The following is a 14,118-nucleotide window of genomic DNA, read 5'->3' on the forward strand; positions in this document are numbered from 1 at the left end:
CTATTGTTCTTATTAGACTTAAGTTCTATATTGATGTTATAAACTGTTAAAGATAATTGCTAGTGATGGAAAGGTAATTAAGTTGGCTTGCCTAGCTACCACGAGTAGGCGCCATCACGACTCTGATGGTGGGAAATCCGGGTCGTGACAATATAATTACACCCTGTCAATTACACTCAATTCCATATTGATTAAGTAATTACCTGGCGAACATGTCAAACTATATAATTACACTCAATTACAACTAAATCCAATTCTTAGGTGTTTTTCCAAACAAGCTCTAAATGTTAGTCGATATTGATTTCTCCTACTGCGTTTTGTCACACATATTTGGAAAAGTGCTTGTGATTTAACCATTCAGGAAATTAGGCCGAATCTCATTTTTTGGTAGTACGAAGGGGGAATTGGCCCAAAAATTGGATGGGGGTCAAGACGGTGTCGGGCGCCGGCGGCTGACTCAAGTGCCCCCCGAACCGCGCGAAATGGTCGCCTATTATACGGAGAATAATTCAATTAGAATAATTTATGGTTGGCTTGGTTGGACTAAAAAAATGAAGTATCCACGCTCTATTTAGAAAAAACCCAATTGGATTGGTAAGATATCTATGATTGCTATATATTTTTTCTTTGTAAAGAGATCCTAATTGTCAAGCAAAGTTATCTCAACTCTAAGAAATCTTGTATAAAATGAATTGGAAAAAAAAAAAGAAATACAAAAAGAAATGGTAATGGGAGCATTTGTCCTATATGTACAAATCCAAATCGGGCGGATCTTTACCCGGAGTAGAGCATATACCTAAAAAGATGAAACAGACCCATTCAGGAACAAGAAAATACCATCGCGGTTTTTGTTAATGTTGCAATGAGCATAATTTCAGGTGGTTGATACCAAAAGAAGCTAAAAATCTGGTTCACAGAATACAAATGATCCTGTAGCTGTGGTTGGTTAGTTCACGTAATAAGTATTAATATCAAATCTAAAACAAATAGGAGTAGTCACTATAAAATGTACCTTGGAACCCCTACTTTTTACATCAAGATTTAAGCCAAAAAACAGACTATAGTGCATCAGTAAAAATGGAGGGGAAAAAAGTGATGGCAATAGCATTAATGCTTATAATTTTAGTAGAGGGATCAATGGCTGGAGATTATGGGAGCTGCATTGTTGACTGCATTAAAGACAAAGCCATTGATTGTATTATGGAACCTCAGATATGTCTCCCTGCTTGTGCTGCAAAATGTGCCATTCAACTTCCTTCTTCATCAACACATGCTGCAAATTATGCTTGTAATATTGGATGTGCTTTGAGCCAATGCAAGAACTTCATGATCCTAAATGGTCTCTCTCTCTCTCTAGAACTCTAGCTCCACCTCTGTGTGTGTACATATACAAGATGAAAATTCCTTTTGTTTGCTCACTGTGATAACTAATTAATTTTTTAATATTTCAGATGGAGAGAAGCTTGGAGTATGCATGGCTAGTTGCAGTGACAAGTACTGTGCCACAAAGGCTGCAGCTGCTTGATGAACTTGGTTTCTTATATGTTTCTACTTGTAGTATCTAGTAATAATATCAATAATTTTGGAGGCTAAGAATAAATGCTCACCTCTATTGTTGCCCTCATGGAGGAACTAGGCTGAATACTGTGTGCTGTGAATGTGATCTTATGACATTCAAATATATGAAAGTTCTATCTTTCAGTTTATGAATTTCTAGCAGTGTTCAACTTATTGTTCTACATGTACAAATGTCACGACCCAAAATTGGAAGATCGTGATCACCACCCGACGAGCTTGACAACCATCAAGCGAACATCTAACCTCATCAGACGATAAAGCAATGAAGCATGCACCAGAACACTGCGTACCATCACATAACACCCAAATGGAGCACCTTGTAGTTTCAATGTATAATAACAATCATCATGAACTAACAAGTTGGAGCAACGGTCATGTTGTCTCCGTGTGACCTATAGGTCACGAGTTCATACCGTATAAAAGTGTCAAAGAAAGAAATGAAGCGTGTACTTGTAGTTTCAAAGAAAGAAATGACAAAAGGAAACTAAAACCTAAAAATACAATGGTCGCTGTGTAAAGTCTCCATTGGACACCCCTGGCTCTGTCAAGTAGAAGTGCTCGTGATGGCCACTACAAAAATTGAGGTGTTTTAACTGAAAATGGTGCCCAATATTATCCTATATCTGCTTAGTGAATTCATTATTTAAATTAAAAAAAAGAAGAAGAAGAATTGTCTAAAGTATATACTCTTGGATCTGTCGAGGCTGGCATGACTCGAGTCTAATTGAACATATCAGATGATAACTTGCCTAGAAGCAAAAACAGTACTAATTTGTGGAAAACAATCCAAACTTAAACATATGTTCAATAGAGAAAATGACCTTGTTTAGATCAGCTAGGAGCTGATATCATCCATAAAACCGTGCAACTGGAAAAGGAACTGTATGAAGTTAAAATCACATGTAAGGTTCTATAACGTTGCAATAAGTGGAACTTATACTTATCTGCCGACGCAGAAGGATAAAAAAGATTGAAATCGTCAACCAAAAATAGTTTATCCACAATCTGCCCATCTTTCCCAATGAAAGGTTCTCGCACAAGTCTTTAACTAGGACCTATATATCGTCTTTGCAACGATCATTAGAAAATATTCAAAAATATATATGTACAAGAAAAAGAAAAGGACATTATATTAATAAAGTTGATGCCGCAACTGCACAGTGAAAGTCATGAAGTTTCACATTCACAGCCCAGTAGTGCAAAATTATTTGGACATTAGCAATTTGATGTACAATTCAGTTACTGATGACACTCGAGAAGAGAAGCCGCTTTAACTCATAGGGCTCCCTCTTGTTTCCCAAAAATTTCAACATACTCATCTAAAGGGAATAAAATCATTCCTAATAAAGATTCCAAAAATTAAGATAATATCACCTAATCATCCTACATAACTAGCACAAATGAACACGATCATGGGATAACTTACATCAGCTACCAATGCCAACGTCCCCAGCTGCGGAATCCTTTCATAATAAGCTTTCACACAAGTGCTTCAATTAAAATCATTTAGCTTTCTTTTGATCAGAGACTCTTGCTCCCATAATCTTGACAACAGGATGATCCTTTGGTTGGACAAGCTTCAAAGCTGGATGAACTTTCAGATCACCCATTACCAACTTTTGGCCAACATCCAACTCACTTAAATCTACGTCAATGTAAGGAGGGATGACATCCGCAGGACATAGATACTTTACCGTTCTCTTGATAATATTCAAATACGACCCTGCCACATGAGTTAACTAATGATTAATAAAAAAAATCCAAAAAGAAAAAGAAAGTGCAAGCACATAGGTAATGACTATGGCCTCGGATGTTATCCGGAATGAGGTCACTAAGACTGAATCATCATATGGAAGTCACGTAATCTGTAACTGACTAGCCGACACTTCTGCCAACCTTGTCTGGTTCAATACCATTTTATCCTACCTCGCTCACTGTCCCTCATGCTTAAAGCCTGTTCTTTGTCACCACTTACCTAGATAGATATGGCTTGTTTCCTGTCATCATTTTGTAATTCAGCAAGGTGTACTGTCTTTCTGAAATTGATCATCAATCTAAGAGAAGCACTAATTATGTAGCTCACTTTCTCAGAGTATCAAGAAAACATATATTAGCTGACAGATCTCATGCCCTCCGCCCTCAAACAGATGTTGGATTCATGTGCTGAAGCACAACTAAGAGGAGAGAGAGAGAGAGAAAGAGAGAGAGAGAGAGAGAGAGAGAGAGAGGCATCAATTGGCCTACTGCTATTAAAAATTGAAAAGAAGCATCCTTTTATCAGATCTACTCTTTATACTTTATCCCTCTTTTAGTTACTCCAATCTCTGTAATAACTTTTTATAGTTAGATGGGTAAAAGGGAAGTTAAAGTTTGTGGTTTTAGTCGTATATCTGAGCTTATAATCACTTAATCAGGTTATTACCTGACAACTGATGTATACTCTCCAATACCAAACTTACTACTCAAGGTGGATAAATTTTGAAGTAACCGTAAACATATTTGAAAAAAACAGTGAGTTGTATGATCATTAAACAAATTTATGTTCCATCAGTTCCATTAAGAAAATTTTGGTCTACATGCAAAGACACCGATCTGATTGGCTTACTGAGTTATTACGTGCTTGTAAGTGTGGTAAAAATTTTGAAACACTTAAACTTAAACTCTTTTGCTTTAGAATTCATTGTTTTCCTTCTAAGCCCTCGTGGAAATTACAGTTGATAACTGCCTAGGTGGAATGACAGGGACCTAACTATATTACTAGAAGATGACAGCTTGCGGAGGCCTTTTTCAAAGAGGAAGAGGACTGCACCATAAATGATAGTGCTGGAGAACAACTTCATGGCCATGATGGCTTTACTACAACTTTTCACCAAAAATGTTGGCACATCTTTAGAAATGGGGTACTCGAAAGTTTCACCAAATCTACCTTGAAGGAAGATCTGAGAAGAACTTCATTACTCTAATTAACTTAGCCCTTAAGAAAAGGGGCAACTGAATTAAGAGATTACAAGCCGATCAGTTTGACCGGAAGTATTTATAAAAGTACTGCAAAAGCACTTGCTGAAAGACTAAAGAGGCAATAGATAAATTGATTTAGGGGACTACAAATGAATGGCATATCATCAATTACGGCTAGGAGAACCTGGAGTTCTACGCAAAGTTGACATAGTGAAGGCTTACGATCGTGTTAACTGGAACGTCCTCCTGAATAATAAAATGATAGGATGTGTTTTCATGGATGATACAGTGTATCTCTTTGGTCAAGATTGTCGGAGCTGGGATGGATAGTAGGGTTTTCTTGTCTTTGCCCCCCAAGGCTTAGACGGATAGGAAGAATTAACCTAACATTTTTTTTAACCTATACTAGGATTTGAACCCTGATCTCCATGGTCTATTCCAGTTTCATTGACCGTTAGACCACACACTTGGGGCTCTACCTTGACAAGAAACTTCTATGTCCATCAATAACCGTAAATTTTTCTATTGAATGAATTCAAGAAACTAGTCATTATACCTCTGAGATAAAAAATAAAAAATAAAAAAAAACGGTGCAAGTGTAACATATGATAAGCTTGTTTCAATATATCCCCGCGCGAATCAGCATACTTAAGAAATTAAAGACATCGTAAAATCAGCATATGTAGCAAGTCACAAGTTACTCGCCTTTCTTCAGCCCGGGGGACACATCCTCTCCTCTAAATACGAGAGGAACATCAACCTTTAATAAAGCACTTGATGGAGCTCGTATAAATGTAACATTAAGAGGCGCATCTGAACCAGCTTCCAGATGAACCTGAACATTGAAATAGATAAATCAGCACACCTGGCCACTAAAAGCCATGTAAAGCTCTGTTTGGCTCCAACAGCTTCATAATTCTATAAAAGGTCCTCCTTTTGAACCAAGACAAGCAATTCCGGAGTTAAAACCCACCTAAATACCACAAATCTCAGCATGATGATAAAAATATCTCACAGTGGCAACAACTGTCGACCATCATTCTGTTTTAGAAATGCCACAAGACTAGTGACAAGAACAACCCATTAATCATCATCAAACTTTAAATGTGAATATTATATTTCCAAATAGAAAGTTTTGCAAGTTTTTCACAAGCACTTTGTTGCTTTCACACTTGTGGCTGCTTCATTTATGGGGGCATCATAGTGACTATTTGCAATGGAAGCTAATATCAACTCCTATATAGGACAATATAATCCACAAAAAAAAGATTTAGAACCTTGCTTTCTTTGAAGCCTATATCAACTCAAGAAGCTCCACTTTTATCCCTTTAAGTGTGTGAAACTCGGTCTAAATCTAGGGGTGTGGCCCATGAAGTGAGTGAACCATGGGATACCAAGTCCATTTCTCATTACGACCCCCCCCCCCCCAAAAAAAAGGAAAAAAGGTGATTCTTCTTATCTACCTAAGTCTTGGTAGGCAGAGTGATCAAATACATGTGTTGATGTGAGCCAGCAGGTACTGGGTGTACCCGGTGGAATAGTCAAGGTGTGTGCAACCTGACCTGGATACTACCATTATCAACCAAAAAAAATGTGTGTGAATTCAATCAGTCATAACCAGTGCCCTACACCTAGTAAGCATAAGATTGCAGCCAGCTTCAAAGCTACTTAATATTTAAATAAGAGTATAATTTGACTAACCCAAAGGTTAGGGGGATAAGCTGTCGCTAGCTGCTTAGTCAGAAACACAGAGTAAAACGCTAGAAGCAAAAAGAAAAAAAAAACATATCAGAAGGTATGAAAATGTGAAGATGAATCTTTTCCCCGGAGCTGGAAAAACTTGTTCTTCCTGACTCAACTCAATTCACACACTAACAAAGAGTAGGCAAAACCGGTATCTGCAGATCAATTCAAAATAACAAAACCTAAGATAATACAACAAAAAAGTACCTTTCTGGGCAAAACTCGAACCTTCTCAACAACCTCAACAGAGTCAAAGTCGGGGCGAACCTCAAGATCAAACAACCTGGACAAGAAATGGGACCTACCAAGATGGTTAACTAGCTTCCTAATCTGATTAGCCTGAACAGAAATGAGCCTTTTGTTACCCCCATGTTGACCGTCTTCCTGTTCGAACACTATGCTCGGTACTCGCCCTGCTTTCCTCTCTTTTGCGGCGATGTTCTTCCCCGATTTGGCGCGTGCAATTGCGTGAATGGTTTCGTCGTATTTGGGGTCCGGTTTTGGGAACTCCGGTTCTGGGTCTGGAAGAACGGCGGCGGCGGAGTTGCTGAAGAACCGTAGGTGGTAGTGGTGGAGGGAGGTGGTCAGTGCTACGCGTCGGATCAACATTGTTTTTTTGAATGTGATCGAGTCCGAGAGAATGTGAGGAATGGGGCGGAGGGGCTTAACGAGGGTTTTGAGTTGGACTGACCAGTGGGCTGTAAAACTCTGCGATATGTTTGGAATGGGAGAAATTCAAAAATAGCCAGATTTACAAGTGGTCGTTCAAAAATAGCCCAGTTTTAAAAGTAATTAAAATTTAGCCACTTTTTATGTAAAGATAAATCTGAGCGAAAACACTGTTCAAAACCCGAAAAATACGCTAGTATATTATGCTGGAGTTCCAGCAAAGTATACCGGTCCAGTATAATATGCTGGAAGTTCATACACAAGTGCTCGAATCTCTAGTATATTATGCTGGAACTTTCCGTGTGTTGGAGCTCCAGCATAATATGCTGGAATTCATACACAGGTGCACCGAACTCCAGTATATTATGCTGGACCGGTCTCTGTTGCAGCAAAATATTGGCTATTTTTCATTGACTTGGTAAACGCTGGCTATTTTTGAATGATCTGTCCGAAAACTGGCTAGATCGTGCTATTTTTACGTTTGGAACTAGTCACGATTAGCCCGGCTGTGCCCGGGCCCAACAACCATAGTCAAAAGGTATAAAATTTATGGGAGAAATTTAAAAATAGCCAGATTTACAAGTGGTCGTTCAAAAATAGCCCAGTTTCAAAAGTAATCGAAATCTAGCACTTTTCATGTAAAGATAAATCTGAGCGAAAATACTGTTCAAAACCCGAAAAATACGCCAGTATATTATGCTGGAATTCCAGCATAAGTATACTTGAACTCCAGCATATTATACTANAAGGAGTTAAAGGACCAGTTGCAGGAATTACTAGAGAAGAGGTTTTATCAGGCCTAGTGTTTCTCCTTGGGGTGCGCCGGTGTTATTTGTGAGGAAGAAGGATGGTTCGATGGGGATGTGTATTGATTACCGGAAGTTGAACAAGGTGACGATAAAGAACAAGTATCCACTGCCGAGAATTGATGATTTGTTTGACCAGCTTCAGGGAGCAAAGGTGTTTTCAAAGATAGACTTGAGATCTGGCTATCATCAGCTGAAGATTAGGGCGTCTGATGTCCCTAAGACGGCGTTCCGCACTCGGTATGGGCACTATGAGTTTTTAGTCATGTCATTTGGTTTGACCAATGCCCCAGCAGCATTTATGGAGTTGATGAACCGAGTGTTCAGGCCATATCTAGACTTATTCGTGATAGTCTTCATTGATGACATCTTGGTGTACTCTCGCAGCCAAGAAGAGCACGAGCAGCACCTCAGAGTGGTCCTTCAGACTCTGAAAGATAGTCAATTATATGCTAAGTTTTCGAAGTGCGAGTTCTGGTTGAGTTCGGTTGCATTTCTGGGTCATATTGTATCAGCAGAGGGTATTCAGGTGGACCCGAAGAAGATTGAGGCAGTCAAGAATTGGCCTCGACCAGCTTCAGCGACCGAGATTCGGAGTTTCTTGGGGTTAGCAGGTTATTACCGTCGGTTCGTGGAGGGATTTTCTTCTATTGCAGCCCCGATGACCAGATTGACCCAGAAGGGTGCCCAGTTCAGATGGTCAGATGAGTGTGAGGCGAGCTTCCAGAAGCTCAAGACAGCTCTGACCACGGCACCGGTGTTGGTTTTGCCCACGGGTTCAGGGCCTTACACAGTTTATTGTGATGCTTCATGTATTGGACTTGGAGCAGTATTGATGCAGGATAGCAAGGTTATTGCTTATGCTTCGAGACAGTTGAAGATCCACGAGAAAAATTATCCGGTTCATGATCTAGAGTTGGCAGCGGTTGTTCATGCTTTGAAGATTTGGAGGCATTATCTATATGGTGTGACATGTGAGGTGTACACGGATCACAAGAGCCTGCAGTATCTGTTCAAGCAGAAGCAGTTGAATGTGAGGCAGAGGAGATGGCTAGAGTTGTTGAAAGATTATGATGTTACTATCTTATATCACCCGGGTAAGGCCAATGTGGTGGCCGATGCATTGAGTAGGAAGTCTGCCAGCATGGGTAGTCTTGCTTATATCCCGGTCAGCCAGAGACCGCTTGCTTTAGATATTCAGGCGTTGGCCAATCGATTGGTGAGATTAGATATTTCTGAGCCTAGCAGAGTGTTGGCTTGCACGGTCGCTCGTTCTTCTCTATTGGAGCGTACGTGATCGGCAGTTTGATGATCCCCATTTGTGTGTCCTGAGAGACACGGTGCAGCGTGGAGGTGCCACGAAGGTGACTTTAGATGATGAGGGTGTTTTGAGATTACAGGGTCGAATTTGTGTGCCCAATGTTGATGGGATTCGAGAGTTGATCTTAGCGGAGGCCTATAGTTCTCGGTACTCTATTCACCCGGGCGCCGCGAAGATGTATCAAGACTTGCGGCAGCATTATTGGTGGCGTAGGATGAAGAAGGATGTTGTTGCGCATGTGGCTCGGTGCTTGAATTGTCAGCAGGTCAAGTATGAGCATCAGAGGCCTGGTGGCTTGTCTCAGAGGATTGAGCTTCCCGAGTGGAAGTGGGAGAGGATTACCATGGATTTCATTACTGGACTTCCGTTGACTCGGAAGAAGTTTGATGCTATTGTTGATAGGCTGACCAAGTCAGCGCATTTCATTCCAGTAGCAGTCTCCTATTCATCCGAGAGGTTAGCCAAGATTTATATCAGGGAGATTGTTCGCCTTCATGGTGTGCCGATATCTATCATTTCGGATCGGGGTACGCAGTTTACCTCGCGCTTCTGGAGAGCGGTTCAGCAAGAGTTAGGTACCCAGGTTCAGTTGAGCACAGCATTCCATCCTCAGACGGACGGTCAGTCCGAGCGGACTATTCAGATTTTGGAGGATATGCTCCGGGCCTGTGTCATTGATTTTAGAGGCTCGTGGGGCCAGTTTTTGCCTTTAGCAGAGTTCGCCTACAACAACAGCTACCAGTCCAGCATTCAGATGGCTCCATATGAGGCGTTGTATGGTAGGCGATGTCGGTCTCCAGTCGGATGGTTTGAGCCGGGAGAGGCTCGATTATTGGGTACAGATTTAGTTCAGGAGGCCTTAGATAAGGTCAAGATTATTCAGGAGAGGCTGCGCTCAGCTCAGTCTAGGCAGAAGACTTATGCAGACCGTAAGGTCCGAGATGTAGCTTTCATGATCGGAGAGCGAGTATTGCTCCGGGTGTCGCCTATGAAGGGCGTGATGAGATTCGGAAAGAAGGGCAAGCTTAGCCCTAGGTACATTGGTCCGTTTGAGATTCTTGATCGAGTGGGAGAGGTGGCTTATAGACTTGCATTGCCACCTAGCTTATCAGCCGTGCATCCAGTTTTTCATGTATCTATGCTTCGGAGGTATCACGGCGATCCTACGCATGTGTTAGACTTCAGCACTGTCCAGTTGGACAAGGATTTATCTTACGAGGAGGAGCCGGTAGCTATTCTAGACCGGCAGGTTCGTCAGCTGAGATCTAGGAGTTTTCCCTCTGTTCGTGTTCAGTGGAGAGGTCAGCCACCTGAGGCCTCGACCTGGGAGTCCGAGTCTGATATGCGGAGCCGTTACCCACATTTGTTCCCCGACTCAGGTACTTCTTTCTTTTGTCCGTTCGAGGACGAACAGTTGTTTTAGAGGTGGAGGATGTGACGACCCAAAGGGGTCATCACCTGTTTCCTCATCTGTTCCGTGCTTCCGAGGCCTTGAAAACCTCATTTTCTATTGCCTCGATTTACGTGCGCAGTTGGGGCGCGTAGCCGGAAAGCTTTTATGTTGAAATATGTGAATTCTGTGAAAAATTTGAAGAATTTTGATATTAATATGATTATAGTTGACTTTGGTCAACATTTTTCGTAAACGGACCCGGACCCGAGATTGGACGGTCCCGGAAGGTCCGTAGAAAAATATGGGACTCGGGCATGTGCCCAGAGTCGAAATCCGAGGTCTAGAACCTGAGTAAAAGGATTTTTCTGTTAAATTGTTTTTCTGAAATTATTAAGGAAAATAGAAATGAAAATTTATTAAAAGACTATGGTATCGGGCTCGTATTTTGGTTCCGACGCTCGGTACAAGTCTTATATATTGTTTAAGCGCTTCCTGTAAAGTTTGGTCGAAATCGGACGTCGTTTGACGTGTTTCGGACCTAAATATCTAAAGTTGGAAGTTTATGAAGTTTGAAAGAAAAATGCTGATTTTGAGGCTTGATTCAATAATTTTGATGTTATTTTGGCAATTTAATCGCTCGAGTAAGTTCGTAGGATGTTATTGAGTTAGTGTGTGTGATTGGTTAGGAGCCCCGAGGGCTCGGGAGTGAATTGGAGGTAGTTCGGGGTGTTTTTACACTTGGAATGGTAGCAGATTTTTCTGCAATTTTTGCCCAGTGAAATCCTTCTTTGCGTTCGCACTCCCCCTCACGCGTTCGCGATGCTTCATTTTGTTCCTTCATCGTGTTCGCGTCACTAGTCCGCGTTCGCGTAGAGATATGAACCTCTGGGGGCCCAGTCCTCTTTTCTTGTTCGCGTTCGCGAGGGTCGGACCGCGTTCGCGAGGGTCGGACCGCGTTCGCGTAGTTCCCAGCCCATTTCCCATCGCGTTCGCGTACAGGCCAACGCGTTCGCGTAGGCCAATTTTCCAGGCACCCAATATTTTCATTTCGCGTTTGCATCCCTTGTCCGCGAACGCGATGCTTGCCAACTTCTATTCATCGCGAACGCGACCCTACTGTCGCGAACGCGTAGTGTAATGTCGTCCAGTGATTTTTTTTAAAAGAACAGAAACAGTACACTCGGGATTTTTCACTTTTTATCACGAGCCCTCTTTTCTCCCAAGCCTTAGGAAGCCATTAAAGCCCTCAAGCTTCAAGACCACTTGAGTAAGTAATTTCCCACTTATTTTCTTTACTTTTCCTTCATTAATTAGCGAGTTTCTAAGCCTAAATCATGAAATCAAGGTAGGAATCATGGGTTTTGGGAAGAGTTAGGGTTTTGAGAATTTTGGGTAATTCAACCCCAATTTGGGGTCGAATCTTAAAACAAATTATATCTTTGGATTCGTGGGGTTATGGGTGAATTTATTTTGGTTCGAACCTCGTGTTTTGACCAAGCGGGCCCGGGGTCGGTTTTGCAAATTTTGGGCAGAATGTTGGAAAGATTGTATTTAGGTATTTGGGTTGGATTGTTGAGTATTACTGATGATATTAAATCAATTGTGTATAGATACGATTGAATTGGAGCTAAATTCGAAAGGAACGGCAGTGCTTAAGGATTGAATTGGCCGTAAACCTTCGAGGTAAGTGTTTGGTTTAACCCTAGCTTGAGGGAATAGGAGTTGAGTCTTGTTGCTAATTGCTATGTGATCGAGTACGATGTATAGGCATGGTGACGAGTATCTATACATTAGTGTCTAGCATGACCGTGAGTCTTTATAATGTAATTATCGTGACTTGGTTGTGAACTCCGTGTTTATTGAAGGATTCCTAGTTGTTGTGAATAACATGTGAACGGGAATATGATCACTTGATTCCTGGGAGCATTGGCTCGAATTGTGATACGGATATGAAAGTATACGAAATGATTTGATTCTTTGGAGCGTTGGCTCAAAATAGTAAAGTGAATTAAAAGATAAGGAAAGTAAGAAACAGAAAGCGTTGTCGATTATTCCCTTGCCGGGACGTTTGGTTGCATTCATTGAATTCTTTCCCTTGCCGGGATGTTTGTCAAATATTTGCNAGATAGCAGAACAAAATGCCTTCGTCATTTCAATCTCAAAATATGCCAAATACAATCAAGTACACAAAGACAAAGAAATCATACATAATATCTCTTGACTGCATCGGAATTGATATCCATTTCTACACATTTCCCTTCTACGTCCGTTAGATATAAAGCGCCATTGGACAACACTCTGGTTACAACAAATGGCCCTTGCCAGTTTGGGGCGAACTTTCCTTTTGCCTCAGCCCAATGAGGTAGGACACGTCTCAGCACCAACTGCCCTACTTCAAACTTACGTGGACGCACCTTCTTGTTATATGCTCTTGCCATTCTCCGTTGGTATAACTGACCATGACATACCGCTGCCAGTCGTTTTCGTCAATCAGACTCAATTGTTCCAAGCGGGTTTTAACCCATTCATCATCATCAATCTCTGCCTCAGCGATGATCCGGAGGGACGGGATTTCGACTTCTGCGGGTATTACTGCTTTGGTTCCATACACCAAGGAGTAGGAAGTCGCTCCTACTGAAGTACGGACAGTAGTGCGATAGCCTAATAAGGCAAAAGGTAGTTTTTCATGCCATTGCCTTGACCCTTCGACCATTTTCCGAAGTATTTTCTTGATATTCTTGTTAGCTGCTTCAACTGCTCCATTTGCCTTAGGACGATATGGGGTGGAGTTACGATGCATGATCTTAAACCGCTGACATGTCTCGGCCATCAAGTGACTGTTGAGATTGGCACCATTATCTGTGATGATTACCTTCGGGATCCCAAACCGGCATATGATATTTGAATGAACGAAATCGACAACTGCCTTCTTAGTCACAGATTTGAAGGTTTTTGCCTCCACCCATTTAGTGAAATAATCAATAGCTACCAAAATGAATCTATGTCCATTTGATGCTGCTGGCTCAATTGGTCCAATAACATCCATTCCCCAGGCAACGAAGGGCCATGGTGCCGACATTGTATGCAATTCAGAGGGCGGAGAATGAATCACATCTCCATGTATCTGACATTGATGACAATTTGCACACGAAACTGATGCAATCCCGTTCCATAGTAAGCCAATAATAACCTGCTCGGAGGATCTTTTTTGCCAATATATATCCACTCATATGAGGTCCGCAAACCTCCCGCATGTACCTCAGCCATGATAACTGTAGCCTGTCTGGCATCTATGCATCTCAATAACCCAAGATCTGGAGTTCTCTTGTACAACACTCCTCCACTGAAGAAAAACCCGCTTGCCAAGCGTCGAATTGCTCTCTTTTGATCCCCTGTAGCCTGTGTCGGGTATACTCCCATCCGGAGATACTCTTTTATGTCATGGAACCATGGCTCACCATCAACTTCTCCCTCCACCACGTTACAATAGGCATGCTGATCTCGAACCTGAATATGTAACGGATCCACGTAAGCCTTGTCCGGGTGATGCAACATTGATGCCAAAGTGGCCAAAGCGTCAGCAACCTCATTATGCATCCTTGGAATGTGTTTGAAATCTATTGACTGAAACCGTTGACAAAGTTCATGCA

General features: G+C 41.7%; 2 protein-coding genes across 2 annotated transcripts; one reads left to right on the forward strand and one right to left on the reverse strand.

Annotated features, from left to right (window-relative positions):
- The first annotated feature begins 1,015 nt into the window (after window positions 1-1,015).
- On the forward strand, window positions 1,016-1,710 carry LOC109240822 (protein TAP1-like). Its single transcript, XM_019407503.1, has 2 exons — window positions 1,016-1,339; window positions 1,452-1,710. Exons 1-2 carry the CDS (start codon window positions 1,078-1,080, stop codon window positions 1,523-1,525), a joined length of 336 nt encoding a protein of 111 aa, XP_019263048.1. The 5' UTR covers window positions 1,016-1,077; the 3' UTR covers window positions 1,526-1,710.
- A 973-nt stretch (window positions 1,711-2,683) lies between these two features.
- On the reverse strand, window positions 2,684-6,973 carry LOC109240824 (50S ribosomal protein L25). The gene is made up of 3 exons (XM_019407506.1): window positions 6,487-6,973; window positions 5,242-5,371; window positions 2,684-3,301 (listed from the first exon to the last, which is right to left on the reverse strand). The coding sequence occupies exons 1-3, from the start codon at window positions 6,886-6,888 to the stop codon at window positions 3,081-3,083; spliced, it is 753 nt and encodes a 250-aa protein (XP_019263051.1). The 5' UTR covers window positions 6,889-6,973; the 3' UTR covers window positions 2,684-3,080.
- Window positions 6,974-14,118: the final 7,145 nt, after the last annotated feature.

This window comes from Nicotiana attenuata, unplaced genomic scaffold (assembly GCF_001879085.1).
Source record: "Nicotiana attenuata strain UT unplaced genomic scaffold, NIATTr2, whole genome shotgun sequence".
Classification (NCBI taxonomy): Eukaryota; Viridiplantae; Streptophyta; class Magnoliopsida; order Solanales; family Solanaceae; genus Nicotiana; species Nicotiana attenuata.